The sequence below is a fragment of the Stegostoma tigrinum genome, chromosome 18 (assembly GCF_030684315.1).
Source record: "Stegostoma tigrinum isolate sSteTig4 chromosome 18, sSteTig4.hap1, whole genome shotgun sequence".
Classification (NCBI taxonomy): Eukaryota; Metazoa; Chordata; class Chondrichthyes; order Orectolobiformes; family Stegostomatidae; genus Stegostoma; species Stegostoma tigrinum.
The window spans coordinates 17,844,312-17,865,415 of NC_081371.1; the positions used below are offsets into that span (position 1 = coordinate 17,844,312).

Consider the following 21,104-nt stretch of genomic DNA (forward strand, 5'->3'; position numbering starts at 1 on the left):
AATAATTTTCACAATTAATTGTCAAGATATCAGCAGAGAGACCAAGCATCGTGCTCACTGAGTCAAACAGCTCTTCTGTCTGGTGCTTGTATAGGTTAAAAAAAAGAGTACAACACTAAAATATTGCATATATTTTCTGTACTTCCAAGGTTCAGTAATTAATATTCCATGATACACTTCAAAGCAACCAAAAAATCCAAAGAACTGCACATGCTAGAAATCAGAAATTGCTGGAAAAACTCAGCAGAGAAAGAAAGAAAGCAGATGATAATGTCCTGTCAGTGTAAATATTACAATTGCTGATACCAGACTGATATGATTATGACGTCAACTTGGTAGAACACCGATGCAAATTCAATGGATGTTTGATATAATGATGCCTGACATTGAATTCTATACCAGGATTTACATTTTGGTGCTGGATCAGTAGGTAAATACTATTTTGAAAATGAACCAATAATTAGTATTGACTTTGTCTTGGGAAGTTTTCATATATAATGTGTTAAACATACTCTCAAAGACAAAAGCACAAAAGTTATGAGCGATGATCAGTTTTCAAAGTTTAAACTGCAAATATTTTTTAAACACACACCTTACTAACATCCAAATATAGTTGGAACATCTGTAGAAATTCTTAGATATTTTTAAATTTCATTTCAGTTAGTGGCACATAGTAAAGAACCAAAATAGGTGTTTTATAGAAAGTGCCAATAGATCGTTTATGTTTGTTTATACTATTTAACATTTGTTAGGACTGTAGAAAAGAATAAATTATTCCTAGTCAATATTGACAATATGGAGGACAAGGTCATTGCTTGACAAGTGGAATTTAACTAACTCAGAAAAGTGACACAATAACTGAACACCGAGTAATATCACTTACCTCTGGTTCAAACAATCCACTGTATGTTGGATTGGCTGTGCTTCTTCTCTTTCTTTCCTGGCGCCTGCTTTGGATTTCTACAACCATAAGAATATTTCTATTATAATTACATAAATTCCAAATATTTTGTTTTAAACAAAAAGTGAGGAACTAAAACATTTGTTTTAGAATTAATATGGTCTCACATGGTGCTAATTAACATTAGGATCAATAGCGTGATAACTAAGATTTTATCTGACCATCACTACCAGCAATAAATTTATGGTAACCATGCTTTGCAACCCAAAGCATAAAAAGCATTAATGTGACAAAAAAAATTGGCTCCCACAACATTCACAGAGTGCTTCAAAAAGGATCCTTAATGGATTCCATTTATAATCCTTGCACAATTTTCAAAAGAAGAATTAAAATAACACTGTAGAGATAACACAACACGTCTGGATGAGAAAAATGCAAAAATATAGTAATTGTCCAACTCATATTTTCGACACAACTGTAATGGTTTTTGATACAATACAGCCCGTAGTAAGCTAGGCTTTTGGTTTAAATCACACGTTGAGACCAGTCTGTTACTTACTATTCACTAGAGTTTAGAAGAATAAGAGGTGATCTCATTGATACATATAGGATTCTTTTAGGAGCTTGTCAAGGTAAATGCTGAGAGATGCTTTCCCTTATGGGAGAGTCTAAGACCAGAGGGCACAATTTTAAGAAGATGGGGTACCAATTTAAGACTGAGGTCAGGAGAAGTTTATTGCCACAGACAGCTGAGGGGAGAAATCCTCGAATACATTTAAGACTGGAATGGATACATTTCTGATCAGTAGGGGAAGCAAGGTTATGGGGAAAATGCAGGAAGATGGATGGGAGGAATGTCGGGTCAGCCATATTAAATGGCATTGCAGGTTTAAGGGGCTAAATGGCATTCTCCAATTTCTATTTCTTATGGTTTTACTGATCATTCTCAAGCCCCCCTTCCCAATGTCTTCAACAGAGACATCACCTTCACCTAACTGCTACCAGTTCTGAAGAAAGGTCACTGGGCCCGAAACACTAACGCTGCTTTCTCTCCACAAAAGCTGTCAGACCTGCTAAATTTCTGTTTTTGTTTTAGACTCCTGCGAGAATTCTCTCCAGTCAGGAAAACACTCATTCATGAACCTCTGCCTCCGATTCTTTAGCATTTACATTCCCAAATTACGTGTCCCTTCAAAACCACATACTTCTGCTTTCTGAATAAATCTGACATGTGATTCTTTACATAATATCTTTTGAAAAATCAATCTATTAAACCATTTTGATCAAATCTTCCTTCATCAAAAGGCTCAAATCAGGCAAGTCAAACTAGTTTTCTCTTTTACAATAAAGCTGTAACGGCTGTCCCTCATTGGCTCATTCTTTTTCACGTGAGAATGAGTTATGTCCTCAGAAATCGTCTTCAGCAGTCTCCTCAATTCGGGTATTAGGCTGATTGGCCTAACGCTTGTTTTTAAGAGGGGTGTTAGATTTCTAATCCTGGAGTCCTGTGCACACCATTCACATATCCAAGGAATACAGAAAGTCACCCTATGGCAAAACTTGACTCCACCCTAGTTATCCTCAGCAATAAAAGCTTCATTCCATCTGGACAGGATGACTTACTAATTTTGTGTGATGACACTCCATTTAGTATTAACTATTTATTTTCATCTAGTTCAATAACTCAGCTCCAACATTAACTTTATCCTCTACTTTCTTAAAACAAATGCAAAGTACTCATTCAGTACAGCACTCCTGTTTCTGCTTTTACAACAGAATATCCTTTATTGTCCCTAACAGAGTAAACCATTCTTTACTAATCTTTTTTATTCATATACACTTTGTGGGATTCTTGTAGCTGGAAAAATTGAAACAGTCTATCTAAACTATTCCAGCAGAACCACCTCCAACTGCTAGGGGAGAAACAGCAAAAGCTTATGAAAATAACTGAATGATTAACTAACATTTCCAGGATGAAAGATGGCACCTATTGAAGACAGTAAACCAAGATACAAGGATTTCCTTTAAAACATTAACATTGCACTTGATGAAACAATCTGACATACCTTCCAGGTGCTCTGTTGTAACCAGGCCTAGTGATACCATAAAGGCAAGTTTCTGCAAAATTAAAACGCATATATGCATGCATAAACAAATGTATGTCAATATATGGAGAGTTTTTATGAATCCAGTCCCACAAAGGATCAATGATCCTCAATAACAAAAACAACTTGCTTTTATACAACATCTTACCAAACAATATTTGGCATCAAAACACACATTAGAAGATATTAAATCAAACGCTTCATCATAAAGTTAGATTTACAGAAGTGTCTTAAATGAGGGGTAGAGGCGCCAAGGAGAAAATTCCACAGCACAAGATCCAGGAAACTGAAGGTAGGGCCAACAATGGTTGAGAAATTATTAGGTATGTTCATAACAGTCGTACAGTCATACAGTAATACAGCATAGAAACAGCTAGTTCCAAGTGCCCACATTTGACCCATATCCTTCTTAACCAATCTCATCCACATACCTATTCAAATTTTTTTTAAAATGTCACTATTGTATCTGCCTCAACCACTTTCTCTGGCAGCCCACTGCATATACATACCACTATCTGCATGAAGAAGTTGTCCCCTCAGGTCCTTCTTAAATCTGTCCCCTCTCACTTTAAACCTATGTCCTCTAGTTTTCAATTCTCCATTCTGGGAAAAAGACTAAATGCATTCATCCTGTCTATGCCCCCCATGATTATATACACCTCAATAAGGTCAACCATCATTCTCCTATGTTCCAAGGAATAAAGTCCTATTCTGGCCAACCTCTCCCGATAACTCAGGCCTACTAGTCCTGGCAACAGCCTCATTAATCTTCTTTGCACACTTTCCAGTCTAACCATGCCCTTCCGATAACAGGGTGACCAAAACTGTACACAATGCTCCAAGTGCGGCCTCACCAACGACTTATACAACTGTAACGTAACATCCCAATTCCTGCACTCAATGCCTCGACCAACGAAGACCACTATGCTAAATGCCTTCTTCACCATCTTGTCCACCTGTCACACCACTTTCAATGAACAATGTACTTGTACGCCTAGGTCCCTCTGTTCCACAGCACTCCTCAGGACCTTACCGTTTACTGTATAAGTCCTACCTTGGTTTGACTTTCCAAAATGCAACACCTCACACTTATCTGTATTGAATTGTACTTCCAATCCTCAGCCCAATTCCCCATCTGATCAAGATCCCTCTGTAATTTTTGAAAACCTTCTTTGCTATCAACGATACCTCCTAATTTTGTATCATCTGCAAACTTACTAAACATACCTTGTACATTCACATGCAGATCATGTTTGTAAATAACAAATAAAGATTCCAGCACCAACCCCTGTGGCACAGGGCTCCAGTCTGAGAAACAATCTTCAACCATCACCTTCCGCTTCCTACCAGCGGGCCAATTTTGAATCTGATTAGCTCTTTCCCCAGATCCCTCGTGATTAAGTTTCATGACCAGCCTGCTATGCAGGACCTTGTCAAAGGCCTTACTATAGTCTATATATACACAACATCTACTGCCCTACCCTCATCTATCCTCTTGGTTGCCTCTTGGAAAAAATAGATTGGTCAGACATGACTTCCCATGCACAAATCCATGCTGACTATCCCTAATCAGACCTTGACTATCCAAATCAGAGATATTGGGAACTGCAGATGCTGGAGAATTCAAGATAACAAAGTGTGAAGCTGGATGAACACAGCAAGCCAAGCAGCATCTCAGGAGCACAAAAGCGAAATGTCAGCTTTTGTGCTCCCGAGATGCTGCTTGGCCAGCTGTGTTCATCCAGCTCCATACTTTGTTATCTTGACTATCCAAATGTTGGTTGATCCTGTGCCTCAGTATCCTCTCCAATAACTTTCCTACCACTGATGTCAGGTTCACTGGCCTGTAGTTTCCTGGCCAGATTTGGAGGAATACACAGAGTCCTTTGTGGAGTTGGAAAAGATTAAGCAACTGGGAGGGACAAGATCACAGACTGATTTAAGAATGAGGATATCCATGAGGTTACTTCATTTTTCCACCAGTCATAAGGCTCACTTTCAGAAAACAGGGGTAGGTAATCGTATCTTGAAGCTTTAAATTTTGACTCAGACATGCTATGCTATGCTACCAATGATGTATACTAGACAATTAACGTTTTTGAACAGTCCAACTCCACATTTTTATTGACAGCGTTATTTCAGTTAGCCACACTCCATTAAATTTACACACCTGAGCTTCCAATTATCCAATGTATCCAATTAACTCTCAAATAATATACAAATCACCTGCTCCCTCAATCCATTACATCAACTTTTCAGACCATACTAAATGAAACATTGACCAGAAACTGAACTGAACCAGCCAGAGAAATAGAAAGAACTGATTAAAGGCTAGGAATTTAGTTGGCACAATTTGGTAGTAAAAATGGATCTGGGTGCCCTGGGACATGGATTTTAAGAAAGTTAATATTTATGAAGTATTTATAAAAGCATGTCGTCAGCTACCATGCATCCATAACATTCTTCGACATAGGATTCAGAAGCACAAAAGAATGTTGTCATTTATGGTTACAGGAATGGAGGGTAACTGTATGGAGGTTTTCCTACAAATACTATACAAATATAGTACTGAGACCTCATTTGGAGTACTGTGCACAGCTTTAGTCTCTTTTTTTAAGGAATGATATAACTGCATCAAAGCCAATACAGAAAAAGTTCACTCAATTAATTTTTGGGATGAAAAATCAGATTGTCTTCTGTGAAAATGTTCGATTGGTTGGGCCTGATCCATTTGAGTTTAGAAGGATTTGAAATGACCTTATTAAAAAATGTAGGATTCTGAGGGGACTTGGCAGTGCAATACTGGAAAGATTTTTTCTTGAATAGGGAAGACTAGAATAAAGGGTCTTCCACTTAAGTTGGTATTGAGAATTATTTTTTTCCTCAGAAGATCATTCATCTGTGGAATTCTCTTCCCTAAAAAGCAGTGGGTTTGGAGGTAGTGTCATTGAACATTTTCAAGGCCAAGTTAGAAACTTAATTGACAAGAAAGTTAAATGGTAGGAGATAGAGAGAAAACTACAGTTGAGGCAACAATCAGATCAGCCATATTACAATCAAATGGTACAATGAACTCAATGAACTGAATGGCCTACCCCTATTCCAAATTCACATGTTCTTACAACACAAGTATTTTTGGGTAAGAGGTGGAAAATAGAAATGACCGCATTTTGCATTCTCCTGAAGTAGGTTTTTTAAAAAAGTGAACAATACTGTCATGTACCAGAGTAAAGAATCATGTGGTCAAGTGAATTAAGTATCTTCTTTGTCAGGTTAGGAAAATGCAGTGGATCTACTGTGGGGTGAAGAGTGAGAACTGCAACAGCCTTCATATTAAGTTCAGTGCGAAAACTAAACAATGCCTCTTTGTGGTTCAGGATAGGGAACTGGGTTGGGTATGTTTCATAGGATGTTGTTAAGAACAAATTATTCAATTAAAAGTTAACTGATATCTAAAGTGAACTTAACTATGGAAGATAACTGGAAAAGTGAAAGTCCTTTACTATTACACCTTGACCCTTAAAAATGCACTTAAAAGTTGTGATGGTCCAAATTTGAAGTAAGGAAATCTAACAGCTTCCAGTTAACTTAAAAAAAAGGTTTACCTCAGGATTTTCTTCTCTCTTTGATTTTGTGGAAAGATGGCCCTGAGACTGTTCTCCTGAAGTTTTCCTTTTCTCAGTCAGGTGCTCTGATTGGGTCTGACTTTGTGGCTGAATGATTAACACCTACAAAAAAGAAGCAAGTCAGCTACCATGCATCCATAAGATTCTACGACTTAGGATTCAGAAGCACAAGTAGGCCATTCAGCACTTACATATTTGATGAATTCATGGCCAGATTGTGCTCTTAAGTCCTCTTTCTTGTCCAAGCCCTTACCTGCCACCCTTACTCATTCAAGGCCCATAATGTTTCGCATGCCTAGCTTAAAGAGCCTCAGACTTAGAGCTAGGAATCTTTAAGTTAGGAATATTTAAGTTGTATAACTAAAGAAATAAGCAAGACAAACTAATTCCCACCGTGTACTAAAATAATCAAGCAAACTATAATTTTAATGAATTAAGTCCACATTTTACCAAGTGTGCTATACCAACAACATGAGTGTGTTTCTGGGCAATATTGTATTATCTGCAGCTCAAGCAATTTTGGCTCAGAGTTGCTGAGCTACAATCTGCTCAGATAAAGTTATGGGCCATCAGGGAATGGAGTAGTTACCTGGACACTGTTTGAGAAGGAGGCACATTCTTTAGATTATGCAGTATTTTAGGGACGATCAATGGTCAAGGGTAAGAGGCCATGACTGAGCACCATGCAGGTATGGAAATCGAGGACGAAGTGGTTGAGGTGACCTGGTCTTCATACAAGTGACACAATGAACGTGCTGCCATTGTGAATGATTACCAGGCATATAGGAAGATTGGTCAAACTGATCATATTGCAGGATGTCATTCTGAATGGGTAGGGGACAGAATCAAAAACTAGCAGATGGAGTCCAGTATGGATAAATGTGAGGTGTTGCATTTTGGTACAACAAACAAGGGTAGGGTTTATACAATTAATGGTACACCTTGGGTAGTGTTGCAGAACAGAGGGATCTAGGGGGATGGGTCCATAATTCTTTGACGTTTGTGTTACATATAGACAGCATGGCTAAAGAGGCTTTTGACACACTTGCCTTCATTGCTCAGTCCTTTGAATATAGGAGTTGGGAAGTCATGTTCAGATTCTAACGGACATTGGTGAAGCTTCTTCTAGAATACCATGTCTAGAACATAGAACATAGAACAGTACAGCACAGAACAGGCCCTTCAGCCCACAATGTTGTGTCGACCATTGATCCTCATGTATGCACCCTCAAATTTCTGTGGCCCTATGCATGTCCAGCAGTCTCTTAAATGACCCCAATGACCTTGCTTCCGCAACTGCTGCTGGCAACACATTCCATGCTCTCACAACTCTCTGTGTAAAGAACCCGCCTCTGACATCCCCTTTATACTTTCCTCCAACCAGCTTAAAACTATGACCCCTCGTGCTAGCCATTTCTGCCCTGGGAAATAGTCTCTGGCTATCAACTCTATCTATGCCTCTCATTATCCTGTATACCTCAATTAGGTCCCCTCTCCTCCTCCTTTTCTCCAATGAAAAGAGACCAAGCTCAGTCAACCTCTCTTCATAAGATAAGCCCTCCAGTCCAGGCAGCATCCTGGTAAACCTCCTCTGAACCCTCTCCAAAGCATCCACATCTTTCCTATAATACGGCGACCAGAACTGGATGCAGTATTCCAAGTGCGGTCTAACCAAAGCTTTATAGAGCTGCAACAAGATCTCACGACTCTTAAACTCAATCCCCCTGTTAATGAAAGCCAAAACACCATATGCTTTCTTAACAACCCTGTCCACTTGGGTGGCCATTTTAAGGGATCTATGTATCTGCACACCAAGATCCCTCTGTTCCTCCACACTGCCAAGAATCCTATCCTTAATCCTGTACTCAGCTTTCAAATTTGACCTTCCAAAATGCATCACCTCGCATTTATCCAGGTTGAACTCCATCTGCCACCTCTCAGCCCATCTCTGCATCCTGTCAATGTCCCGCTGCAGCCTACAACAGCCCTCTATACTGTCAACGACATCTCCGACCTTTGTGTCGTCTGCAAACTTGCTGACCCATCCTTCGATCCCCTCATCCAAGTCATTAATAAAAATTACAAACAGTAGAGGCCCAAGGACAGAGCCCTGTGGAACCCCACTCACCACTGACCTCCAGGCAGAATATTTTCCTTCTACTACCACTCGCTGTCTTCTGTTGGCCAGCCAATTCTGTATCCAAGCAGCTAAGTTCCCTTGTATCCCATTCCTCCTGACCTTCTGAATGAGCCTACCATGGGGAACCTTATCAAATGCCTTACTGAAGTCCATATAGACCACATCCACAGCTCGACCCTCATCAACTTTTCTAGTCACATCCTCAAAAAACTCGATAAGGTTTGTGAGGCATGACCTACCCCTCACAAAGCCGTCTAGTTCTATTGCCCACTTTTAGGAATGGTACTATAATGCTGGAGCGGGTTCAGAAGAGATTTAACAGGATGTTGCCTTGTTTGGAAAGTTTGAGTTAAAAAGAAAGGCTGGATAGGCTGGGACTTTTTCCACTGGAGTGTTGGAGTTTGAGAGGCAACCTGATAGAAGTTTACAAAATAATGAGGTATAGACAGAGTTAATGGTAGTTGTCTTTTCCTTAGGATGGAGGGTTTCAAGTCTAAGGGGCACATTTTTAAGGTGAGAGGAGACTTAAGGTGAGATTTAAGACAGACCCGAGGGGCATTTTTTTTTAAACCACAGGGGATGGTTCACGTGTGGAATGAACTTACTGACGAAGTGGTGGATGTGGACATTTGGATAGTACATGAATATAATTGGAGGGATATAGGTCAGCAGTAGGCAGGTGGACCTAGTTGGGTTTGGGATTATGTTTGGCATGGACTGGTTGGACCGAAGGGTCAGTTTCTGTGCTGACTCCATATTGCGTTTTGTTTCATAGTTTTCAACTAATTGATATCAAAGATTAAGGTTCAGCAGAGGAATTTGAAGAGTTGGCTTTTAAATTAATAAGCAGAGTCTCAAGCATAACAGTTTCTGAATTATTTCCTGAATCGCTCATACCAACTGACACAGGGTCAAGTTCAACAGCTGATCACATGACTCAGACTGGTATTGGAAGGGGTTTTGGGTTCAGATACTAGCACCAGCACTGGGGCAATAAAGAGTTATTCTGTTGGGACAGGCTTCAATTCATCTGGTCTGAGATCAGTGACCTGGCAAATTAAATGACTCAGGCTATCAACATGTATTTTAACTAATTGGAAGAAGATGAGTTACACGAAGAGTTATATAGGTATCTAAAGGGAAAATTAAGGCAACAGAGGGATAGGAAGGTACAAAGAGATTAGTGGTAATAGCATATCAACAAGAACACGCAACAGAGGACGGAAACAGGGAAACAGAGAAATAGGAATTAAGAACCAAATCTCCAGGATGTGACACACACATCACAGGGATCCAAAGAAGGTGGCTTGAGAGACTGTAGAAGCAATGCTTATGATCTTCCAAAATTTACAATTCTAGAATGGACTGTTTGAGCAATATCTAAGTTAGAAAGCAACACTCTGAGAAAAGATGGAGATGGAAATAAGAGAACGATGGGCAAATTAATCTATCGCCAACCATCAGGAAATGGGCTGGAAGCTACAATGGACGTTGTAACAATGTACTTTGAAAAACACTGAACGATTGGACAGCATCAATACTGTCTTACAAAAGAGAAAGCAGATTTGGCAAATTTACAGTGTATTTGAGCTTTTGAGAGAAATGTAACTGACAGGGTAAGTAAGGTGGAGCCAGAGACGCCTTATTCAATTGACTTACACTCAGACTAAAACGTACCGTAGGGTATTGCCATCTCCAACAACAGAGAATCTAATCATGTCCCACTGACATTCAATGCCATTATTACTGCTGAATCTGCATTAGCAACATTCTGAGGAGGTTATAAACTGTAAAGTGAATTGAATTGGACCGAACATATAAGTAACTCCAAGAGTTGGTCAGAGGCTGGGAATCATTGGCAGAGTGATAGAAAGGATTATTCATGCAGCATTATGCAAAGGAATAACATGCTCATTAACACTCATTTTCTGTTCTATCAGAGCCATTCAGCCAGAGTCCATTACTGTCTTTGTCCCATCATGAACAAAAGAACTGAACTCTAGATGGGACAGATTGTGACAAATTTATTTTGCCTGAATTTCTCCTCTCATTAATTGATTACTGGGGTGGTAATCAAAATGCTGCCAACTTGTTTCTAGTAATAGCAAGCTATTAGTGAAAGTGCCTGTTTTTAAAATTTGTAGAACGTTTGCCATCGTAAGGAACATTTGGCTAGAAAAGGAAACTGTCATATTATATCCATTCTGTGGTAATATAAAACATTGAGTTATGGCAAGAGATCATGTTAGGAACTGCAGTGGTCAACTTATCTAGACATCAAGAAACTGCATGCTGCAAAAGACGATGGCTATGCATTTATATCCTGTAAATTCTCCATGAAGTTAAAAAAGGAATACTTTTTCCAACATATTCCCTTACAGCAAAATAAAAAACACAGACTATAAGTTTCCATTAGAAATATGAATTTTATCACATCCATGAGAGTCTCTCTTACAGATTACTCCAATGATGTTACTGATGAGCACCATGAAGTTGCATTTGACAAAGTTTCATGATTTAACTGCTGAATTAGCCACTTGGGGAACAATACTATTGACTAAAGATGCAGTAAGGCGAATATGAAGAAGGGGAATAAACTACTGTTGATTAATTTGTCTCTGGATTATGTACAAATATATCATAAAGCAGCCTGATTATGCCAATTTTCTTCGTCTTGTCAAACACTTCCATTAATATGGTCCTCACCTTGTCTGTGCTGAGTAGAAGAGGTTGGACACTGATAGTGTCACTGGTCAGAGAGACTGTACTGCTGCTCACGGAACTCCCATTGTTTGGAGAAGCAGAAATGATTGCAAAAGCCACACCAGCACTGCTGATTGGTGTGGAGACCAATGGCGAATCTGCAAAATGTTGTGTTTGGCCAGTTGGTGTCTGTACATGGTTGACCGTGTTGTTGGCAGTAGGAAGAGCAGGACTGGGATTCTTGATGCTAACTACAGTGGCCTTCTGAAGAGACTGAGGCTGACTGGAGGTCTGGTCACGGCACAGTGTGACTGAGAGGCTGTCCGGAATCAGGGTCTTTGGCCTAACCTACAGAAACAAATTAATCATAAAATCACATTTTTAAAAAGCAAATTCCTTAAATGGTTTGCTTACTCTCAACAACTAACACCATGAATGTTTTTTCTGGATGGGGCAGCTACAAATGATGCCAATTAAATTATCTGCTTCACAAAACATGTGCAACTACTGAACGCAAAAGCTAAATATGTTTGAAGAGCTAGTACAGAGACTTTCATTTCCACTTTAATATCTAAGCATCAGTAGCTTCAGAGAGTGAAATGAGCTTTCACAAGAAATTCTAAGAAGCACTTTTACCAGAGAGAAAATCATAATTTAAGATAATCATGTCTTCAACATACACTCTAGTAAGGGAATGTGCACTCTGGAAAAGTCATTCTCGTTCACTGCATAGATTTAGCATAGGAATCATTAGATAGGAATGGGAAACCCACCTCAAATGACACATAGAACAGGCGCTTTGACATTGGGAGAAACCACTGGTTAGCTAACACCCATCTTAGGGTGAACAACCCCTGACTAGTATATGTTGACCTTCCACAAACCATCTACTTCCCTGAGCGCTTGATGCTATGAGTCTCCACTCAACAAGTGTCCTAAATCCACTGCATCAAGCAAATAAACAAAACAAATAAGAGCAAAGAAACATAAACAAATTGCTCGAGAAACTCGGCATGTCTGGCAGCTAGGGAACTCCAGAAAATAAAATGTCCTGAAAACAGTCCATGTTATAGAACAGACAGTGTTGGCGGTCTTAAAAAGCACAATGGTAGATAAATCTCCTGGGCCAGAACAACCGTATACCAGGACATTGCGGGAAGCTAGGTAAGAAATTGCGGGGTCTCTAGCATACATATTTGTATCATCTACAGTCACGAGTGAGGTGCTAGAAGAATGGAAGATGGCTACTGTTGTGCCTTTATTAAAGATAGCCTGCAAGGGGAAATCAGTGAGTCTGATATCAGAGGTGGGTAAATTGTTGGATGGGATTCTGACAGACAGGATTTACATGCAATTAGAGAGGCAAGGATTGATTAGAGATATTCAGCATGGCTTTGTGTATGGGAAATAGTGTCTCACAAAATTGACTGCGTTTTTTGAGGATGTGGCCCCAAAAAAATAGATGCGGGCAGAGCAATAGATGTTGTTCACGTGGGTTTTAGTAAGGCCTTTGACAAAGGTTCCACATGGTAAACTGGTTAGTAAAATTAGATCACATGGGATTCATGGAGAGCTTGACAGTTGGATACAAAATTGGCTTGATGATAGGAGACAGGGTGGTGGTGGACGGTGCTGTGTCCGCTGTTGCTGTCATTTATATAAACGATTTTGAAGAGAATATAGGAAGCACGGTTAGTAAGTTTGCAGATGACACCAAAATTGTAGGTAGTGTAGACAGTGAACAAGGTTATCTAAGGTTACAAAGGAATCTGAACCAATTGGGCCAATGGGCCAAGGAGTGGCAGATTGAGTTTAATTTAGATAAACGAGAGGTGTTTAATTTTGGTAAAACAAACAATGGCAGGATTTACAAAGTTAATTGTAAATTAACTGGTGAATATTGTCAAAACCATGGGTTCAGGTTGAGTTCTTTGAAAGTGATGTCACAGGTAGACACAGGGTGGTAAAGGCAGTATTTGGCATGCTTGCCTTGATTGCTCAGTCCGCTGAGTATAGGAGTTGGGACATCATGTGGAGGTCATACAGGATGTTGGTGAGGCCGCTTTTGGAGTACTGTGTGCAGTTCTAGTCACCATGCTACAAGAAGGATATTATTAAATTGGAGATTGTGCAGACAAGATTTACAAGGATGTTACTGAGACTGGAGGGTTTAAGTTATCAGAGGAGGCTGGATAGGCTGGGACTTTTTTTGACCAGAACATAGGGGTTAATAAAGTCATGAGATGCACAGATATGGTGAATAGCAAATGTATTTTCCTTAAGGTAGGGGAGTTCAAAACTAGAGGGCATAATTTTAAGTTGAGAGGAGAAAGATTTAGAAGTGATCCGAGACGTAACATTTTCACACAAAGGGTGGTTCACATGTGGAATGAACTGCCAGAGATGGTGGCACAAACAGATACACTTACAAGATTTAAAGGATATTTGGACAGGTACATGAATAGGAAATATTTAGGAGATAAAGGCCAAATGCAGGCAAATAAAACTGGTTCAGTTTGGGAAACTTGGTCAGCATGGACAAGTTGAACCAAAGGGTCCGTTTCCATGTTGTCTGACCCAATTACTCTATCTACAGAGCACATTTACTTACATTACAGAGCTGTTAGATAGGTATTCACCATGCCCACCAGATGTCTAAAACAAAATTGTGTCAATCAGATCAATGTTACATGGCAAACATGTCAGACAAAAATCCCATACTCAGCAACACTTTAGCAGCAAATGGATAAACTCTCTCATGCGTCTAAAAAAGTGGATAGACCAGAAGCACCAGGAAGGCAGATGTCTCAATCTAGAATTCTGCCATGCCATCATTAATCTGCATTAACAATGGGATGCTGTAGTTTGTTGATAACTTCACATATCTAGGCTCCAGAAATACAAGCAATCTGTCATTTGATGCTAAAATCAAATTATGGATCACAAATGTTGTAGCTCTTATACCCAAGCTGAGTAAGAGGTACTACAATAGCAAATTGAATACAGGTAAGATTTCAAGTTTGCTTTCCCAAATGTATCTTTAGCATTGTGTAGCAAGATAAAGTTGCCTACTCACTAATCTGCAGCATATTAATTACATCAGCATACACTCATTGCTACGGTTTACATTTCTTTGGCCATGTTCAATGATGGTCATACACCCAAAACACCTCCTGCATGGCGACATGGCCAATGCATCAGGATCCACTGGATGTACATAGTTCTGTTGCAAGGAAATCTACAAGCAACATGTGAAGATGACAAACATTGACTGAGACAATTGGAAATCAAACACACATGCCTGTAATGTCTGTTGGACTGTTTGGAGGGCCCACAGAAAACAAAGTGCAGGCAATCCTGCACCTTTTCAGCAGAGGCTACTATTTCAGAGAGGGCACCAAAGCCACAGCAGGCTATGTTTGACATAAGAGCACAATTCATTATCTTATGAGAGAGATGGCTGCCAAAGAACTTGTGAAGCATACTGCCCATTTCAAGAATGAAAGCCACCTTTCATTTACTTCATTCATCCACTATAGTGGTTATGAAGATGCACTGGCTGAAATATTAAATTTAAAAATATCACTGACTGGATAGAAATCTATACCTTGGATTTTTTTTTAGAAAGAACATATTGTAAACCAAAGCAGACCGGCATCAGCAGGAAAAATTTGCATTTGCAAAGAACACAAGCTGTTTGAGAGAAGACACCTAGTATGCAACAATTACACAGTGAGGTCACATGACCCCATTTGTGGCTACAATAAAACTACTGGATTCATTCATGGAATTGGAGAGTTGACTTGCCTGGACCACTTGCCGTCTCTCTTTCTCAAACTCCTTTCATCAAATTTTGAGAGTTGAAAACACAGTGAAAGATCACATAACCCTAGGGTTGCTAAAGGAAGAACTCTTCATTGGTACAACCGGAGAGTTAAAGCATCCAAATCTATCACACTGTCTCCAGATAAAAAGAATGCAACCAGCTGTCACTGTACTGGGAAGACAGAAAGCGCTAACTGCTTGTGTGCAAACTGACTAGCCATAGACTAGTATTTGTGACAACCTGTGAATTTTTAAAATAAATTTAATTGTTATTTTCATCTGGTCTTAGAGGATGTGTATGTTAAGTTTTCAAGGATAGGTGTTTACATTTGCAAATTTTAAAACTTTTATTCATAACCTTTACAGCTTTGAAATAAAAATAAACTAGTTCATTGGCAATAATTTTTAAACATTCCTTTTTACATTCACATTTTGTTGTGGCCAGTGGACGAGCCAGACAAGGAATCAGTCTACCAGTCAGAACTCAGTCATAACAGTAGAAAGTAATCGAAATAGCACAATTGAGGGTTGGATACTGATGATGCAAACATAAGAAATCAAACTTAATAATCAAATCACCAAGAATTTGTTGCATCCACTTGTCAAAATGACACAGCATATTAAATTAACGTGAAGAGTTTGGTATTTGGTAGCTCAGTTAGAATTCACATGCTTGCAATCCCTCATTCTTAGCCTTCAACGAACTCTCATTATTCTGTATTGTAATGAAGTACAGAAAAAAAGAACGACTACTGGGTTACAGATTTTCCTTGATTCTTTTCACATTACCAAATTACTTTCTAACTCTTTCTTAAAAGAAAAATCCAAACTTCACAGCACTGAAAATCAAATACACATTCTACTTTGGAATCTAAGTTCCTAATTAATAACAAAATATTAGAAACCTTCATCACATTATTGATCAGAATCTTAACTGAACAAGTCCGATAAATACTGTAGCTACAATAGCAGACCAGATGCTGGCAATCTGGAGGCAATAATTCACCACCTGATTCCCCAAAGCCTGGCCACCATCTAATAGGTATAAATCAGGAGTGTGCCAGAATACCATCCAATTGACTGGATCAGTACAGCTTCAACGTTCTTACCCCATCACTGAAGCAAAAAGGCAGGAGTGTTAATCTTCTACAAGATGTTCTGCAGCAGCTCACCAGGCACCTTCAACAGCACCTTCCAAACCCACAATCTCTATTACCTAGAAGGTCAAAGGCAGATGATGTATGGGAACGCCACTACCTCTAGGTTGCCCTGCTTGCCACAGGATATCCAGAATTTAACCATATTGTTGTTCTTTCACTGTTGCTGGATTAAAATTTTGGAATGCCCTTACTAACAACAAATTGAATGCACCTCCATGGCCTGCAATGTTTCAAGAAAACGGCTCACCACTATCTTCTCAAAGAAAATTAGGGAAGTATGACAAACACTGGCTCAACCAGTAATAGCTATGTACATACCATTTCTTCAAAAAAAAGGCATGTCAATAATGTCATCAAGGCACAACATACAGAAGAGGAAGTGAATAGAGCCTAGGTCAAATATTTTGCAAGTACAGAGGCAATGATGTACAGCTGGGAAGCAAACAATTGTGCTAACTGTGGTAACCAGGGAAAGAGTAAGGATAATTTGGCACCCTAAGGGGGCTATCTGTGCATGAATCTGGAGGACATTGGGAGAGTGTTCAATAAGCACTTCACATCTGTCTCAACTCGGGAGGACAATGCAAGAACAGGATTTGAGAAGATGTACGGAAGTTCTTGTGCAGATTGATATAAGCAGCGAGGGGCATCATACCACCAGAGATGTACAGCATGGGAAAAGACCCTTTGGTCCAACTCATCCACACTGACCAGATACCCTAAATTAATCTAGACCCATTTCCCAGCATTTGGACAATATTCCTCTAAACTCTTCTTATTCATATACCCTTCCAGATGCCCTTTAAATGTTGTCATTGTACCGGCCTCCACTAGCTCCTCTGGTAGTTCATTCCATAAATGCCCCACCCTCTGCGTGAAAAGTTGCCACTTAGGTCCCTTTTAAATCTTTCCCCTCTCACCTTAAATCTATGCCTTCTAGTTTTGGACTCCCCTACCCTTGGGAAAAGGCCTTGACCATTCATCCTATCTATGCCTCTATGATTTTATAAACTTCTGTTAGATCACCCCTCAGCCTCCGATGCTCCAAGAAGTTTTGGCAGGTTTAGAAGTGGACAAACCAGATGAGTTGTATCCCAGGCTACTGCAGGAGACGAAGGAGAAAATAACAGGGCCCTGACCCAAATTTTAAATTGTCTTTGGCTACAGGGGAGGCTCCAGAGGCCTAGAGGACTCTGTGCTGTTCTGATCCTACAGGAAGGATATGATTACACTGGAGGGGGTGGAGAGGAGGTTCACCAGGATGTTGCCTGGGTGGAGCATTTCAGCTATGAAGACTTGCTGTATAGGCTCAATGTTCTTTGGAGTAGAGAAGTTCAAGGGGGAACTCAAGGGGGATAGAGGTGTATAATATTATGAAGAGCATGGACAGGATGAATAGAAAGCAGTTGCTTTCCTTAGTCAAAGGCCAAGAAGGGACAACACTTTTAAAGTGAGTGAAAGGAAGGAGATTTAGAGAGGATTTGAGAAAAAATGTTTTCATCCAGAGGATACTGGGGGTTTGGAACGTACTGCCTCAGAGGATTGCTGAAGCAGGAAACCTCAGAAGTTTTAAAAAGTGCTTGGACGAGCACTTGAAGTGTCGTAACATTCAAGGCTATGGGCTTATGGCAGTACTGTATTTTTGACAATATGGACTCGATAGAATCCTTCAGCACAGAGGAGGCTATGAAAACAGCCAATAGTTCAAATGCAGAAAGCAGGTACCTTTATCCAGGAAAAAGAGACCATGTTATCCTTCAGCAGAAATGCATGAGTTGACGATTGTCTGGGCTAGCAATAGGTTCCTGTCCAGGCACTGAAATCCTCAATTCTTGTCATGTACCTCCACAGAGGATTAAGTTCCAAATATTTTCCTGTGATCCCAGCAGTAGAATGTGGTCATCACAGAAAGATTGTGAACCAGTTTCTCCCAGTTTGTAGATAAGGAATATCATAGCATTACCTTTCAAATGTATATAGATTGCTCCAAACTAAATCTGAAACTGCTTCCAAGCATGACACTGACCTCAAATCCAGATAGATATACCATATGGACAATTGAAGTCCATTTAATTTCGATACTTAGCCACTTCTCATGTTTTTGGGTTTTTTTTTACAAACTACTTAATGCAAATAACATGTATACAACTTTTTTTTTAACACTAAAAATTTGTTCCTTTCCACTCCAAAGAATTTGACTTTTGGTTGATTGTCTCTTTGTATTACTCATATTTATGCCCATAATGTTCAAACTTTATCCTCATTTGCATGCTGACCAAAATACTGGTTAGGATATAATTACTACACCCTAAGTATTCTCTCAGTTTGAAAGACTTAACTCATTGTAAAAGCTTCTATAGGTATGTGAAGAGAAAAAGGTCAGTGAAGACAAATGTCGGTCCCTCAAAGACAGAAACAGGTAAGTTATAAATAGGTAACAAAGATACGGCAGACCAATTAAATAAATTTTTTGGTTCTGTCCTCTCAAAAGAGGATACAAATAACATACTAAAAATGTTGGGGAAATGCAGGGTCTAATGAGAGTGAGGAACTGAATGAAATCAGCAGTTGCAGGGAAATTGCTCTGGGGAAATTGATGGGATTAAGATCCGTTAAATCCCCAAAGCTCAATAAATCTATGTAAAGAAAGTGGCCCTAGAAAGAGTGGATGGATTGGTTGTCATCTTTCAAGATTCTAACGACTCTGGAACTGCTGCTATGGATTGACGGCTAGCTAATGTAACCCTATTATTTAAGAGAAAGGAGATAGAGAAAAAAAAACACATGGAATTTTAGATGGGTGGTGCTATTGTAGTCTGGAATACTGACCTCTACCTTGCAGAGGCTGAGTGCCAACTCTCAGTTACCTCCTCCTATCTTCCCCTGGACCATGACCTCACCATGACACATCAGACCATTGTATCCACTACGGTACCTGATCTCATTTCATCTGGTGATCTCCCCTCGTCCGCTTCCAAGCTGACAGTCCCCCAACTCTGCACAGTTCATTTCTACCTCCTCCCAAAAATCCACAAACAGGACTATTTGGGCTGACCCATAGTTTCTGCCTGCTCATGCCCCACAGAACTCGTTTCTTCCTACCTTGACTCAATCTTCTCCACCCCCCAGTCCAATCCCTGCCCACATACATCCGTGATTTCTCTGATGACTTACATCGGTTTCAAAACTTCCAGTTTGATGGTTCCAGCCGCCTCTTCTTTACCATAGATGTGCAAACCCTTTTATACATTCATTCACCACCAGGAGGGACTTAGGGCTCTCCGCTTCTTCCCAAACCATCCCCACCCACCACCACCCTCCTCCGCTTGGCCGAGCTTGTCCTCACCCTCAACAACTTCTCTTAACTCCTCTCATTTTCTTCAGGTAAGATGGGTGGCCATGGGTACCCGCAGGGGCCCTAGTTATGCCTGTCTCTTCATGGGTACATGGAACATTCGTTGTTTCAGTTCTATTCCTGCCCCCACCCACAACTCTTTCTCCAATACATCAATGACATCATCGGTGCTGCTCCTCCCCCTCATCTGGAATCGGAAAACATCAACTTCATCTCCAATTTCCACCCTGCCCTCATTTTCACCTGGTTTATCTCTAACTCCTCTCTTCACTTCCTTGACATTTCTGTTCTCATTTCTGGGGATAGACTGGCCATTAATATCCACTACAAACCCAGTGACTCCCACAGCTACCTCGACTGTACATTCTCACACGCCACTTTCTGTAAAGACTCCATCCCATTCTCTCAGTTCCTCCATCTCCGTTGCATATGTTCAGATGGAGGCCAGCTTCGACAAGGGAGCCTCCGAAACATCCACATTCTTCCTCAACCGAGGATTCCCCAGCTCCATTGTCAACAAGGCTCCCAAACAGGTCCGACCCATCTCCCGCACTTCCGCCCTCAACCCTTCTCCTCCCTCCCGCAACAGTGATAGGGTTCCCCTTATCCTCACCTACCATCCCACCAGCATTCACATCCAGAAGATCACCAGATGCCATTTCTGCCACCTCCAGCAAGATACCACCACCAGAGTCATATTCCCCTCCCCTCCCTTGTCCGCCTTCCGCAGGGACCGTTCCCTCTGGGACATCCTGATCCACACTTCTTTCACCCCCAACACCTCTCCACAGCCCCATGGCAACTTCCCCTGCAGCTGGCAACGGTGTAACACCTGCCCACATACCTCCTCCCTCCCCAGTATCCAAGGGCTCAAACATACTTTGCAGGTGAAGCAACACTTCACCTGCACTTCCCAGAATCTAGTATACTGCATTTGCTGCTCACAATATGGTCTCCTCTACACTGGTGAAATGAAGCGTAGACTTGGCAACGACTTCGCAGAACATCTTTCTGCTCGCAAAAAAGGTCCTGAGCTACCCGTTGCCTGCCACTTCAATGCACCACACTGCTCCCAGGCCAACATCTGTCTTTGGCTGGCTGCAGTGTTCCAGCAAAGCCCAATGTAAGCTGGAGGAACAACACCTCATTTTCCGCTGGGGGACCCTGCAGCCCTCCGGACTGAATATGCAGTTCAATAATTTTAGGGCCTAAATTCTCCCATGTTCCAGCCCCCTACCCCACACACCAGGCCTTGTTACCACACAGCCTGCCAGTACACACCTCCCATT

The 21,104-nt window shown here is 40.5% G+C and overlaps 1 protein-coding gene across 1 annotated transcript in view; it reads right to left on the bottom strand.

The window, feature by feature from the left end:
* phf21b (PHD finger protein 21B) overlaps positions 1 to 21,104 on the bottom strand; it is a 150,076-nt gene that overhangs the window by 26,034 nt on the left and 102,938 nt on the right. The window contains exons 7-10 of the mRNA XM_048549046.2: positions 11,479 to 11,823; positions 6,612 to 6,734; positions 2,968 to 3,019; positions 884 to 960 (exon numbers count right to left, since the gene is read on the bottom strand). Of these exons, the coding sequence (XP_048405003.1) occupies positions 884 to 960; positions 2,968 to 3,019; positions 6,612 to 6,734; positions 11,479 to 11,823 (597 nt within the window). The remainder of the gene's footprint in view (positions 1 to 883; positions 961 to 2,967; positions 3,020 to 6,611; positions 6,735 to 11,478; positions 11,824 to 21,104) is intronic.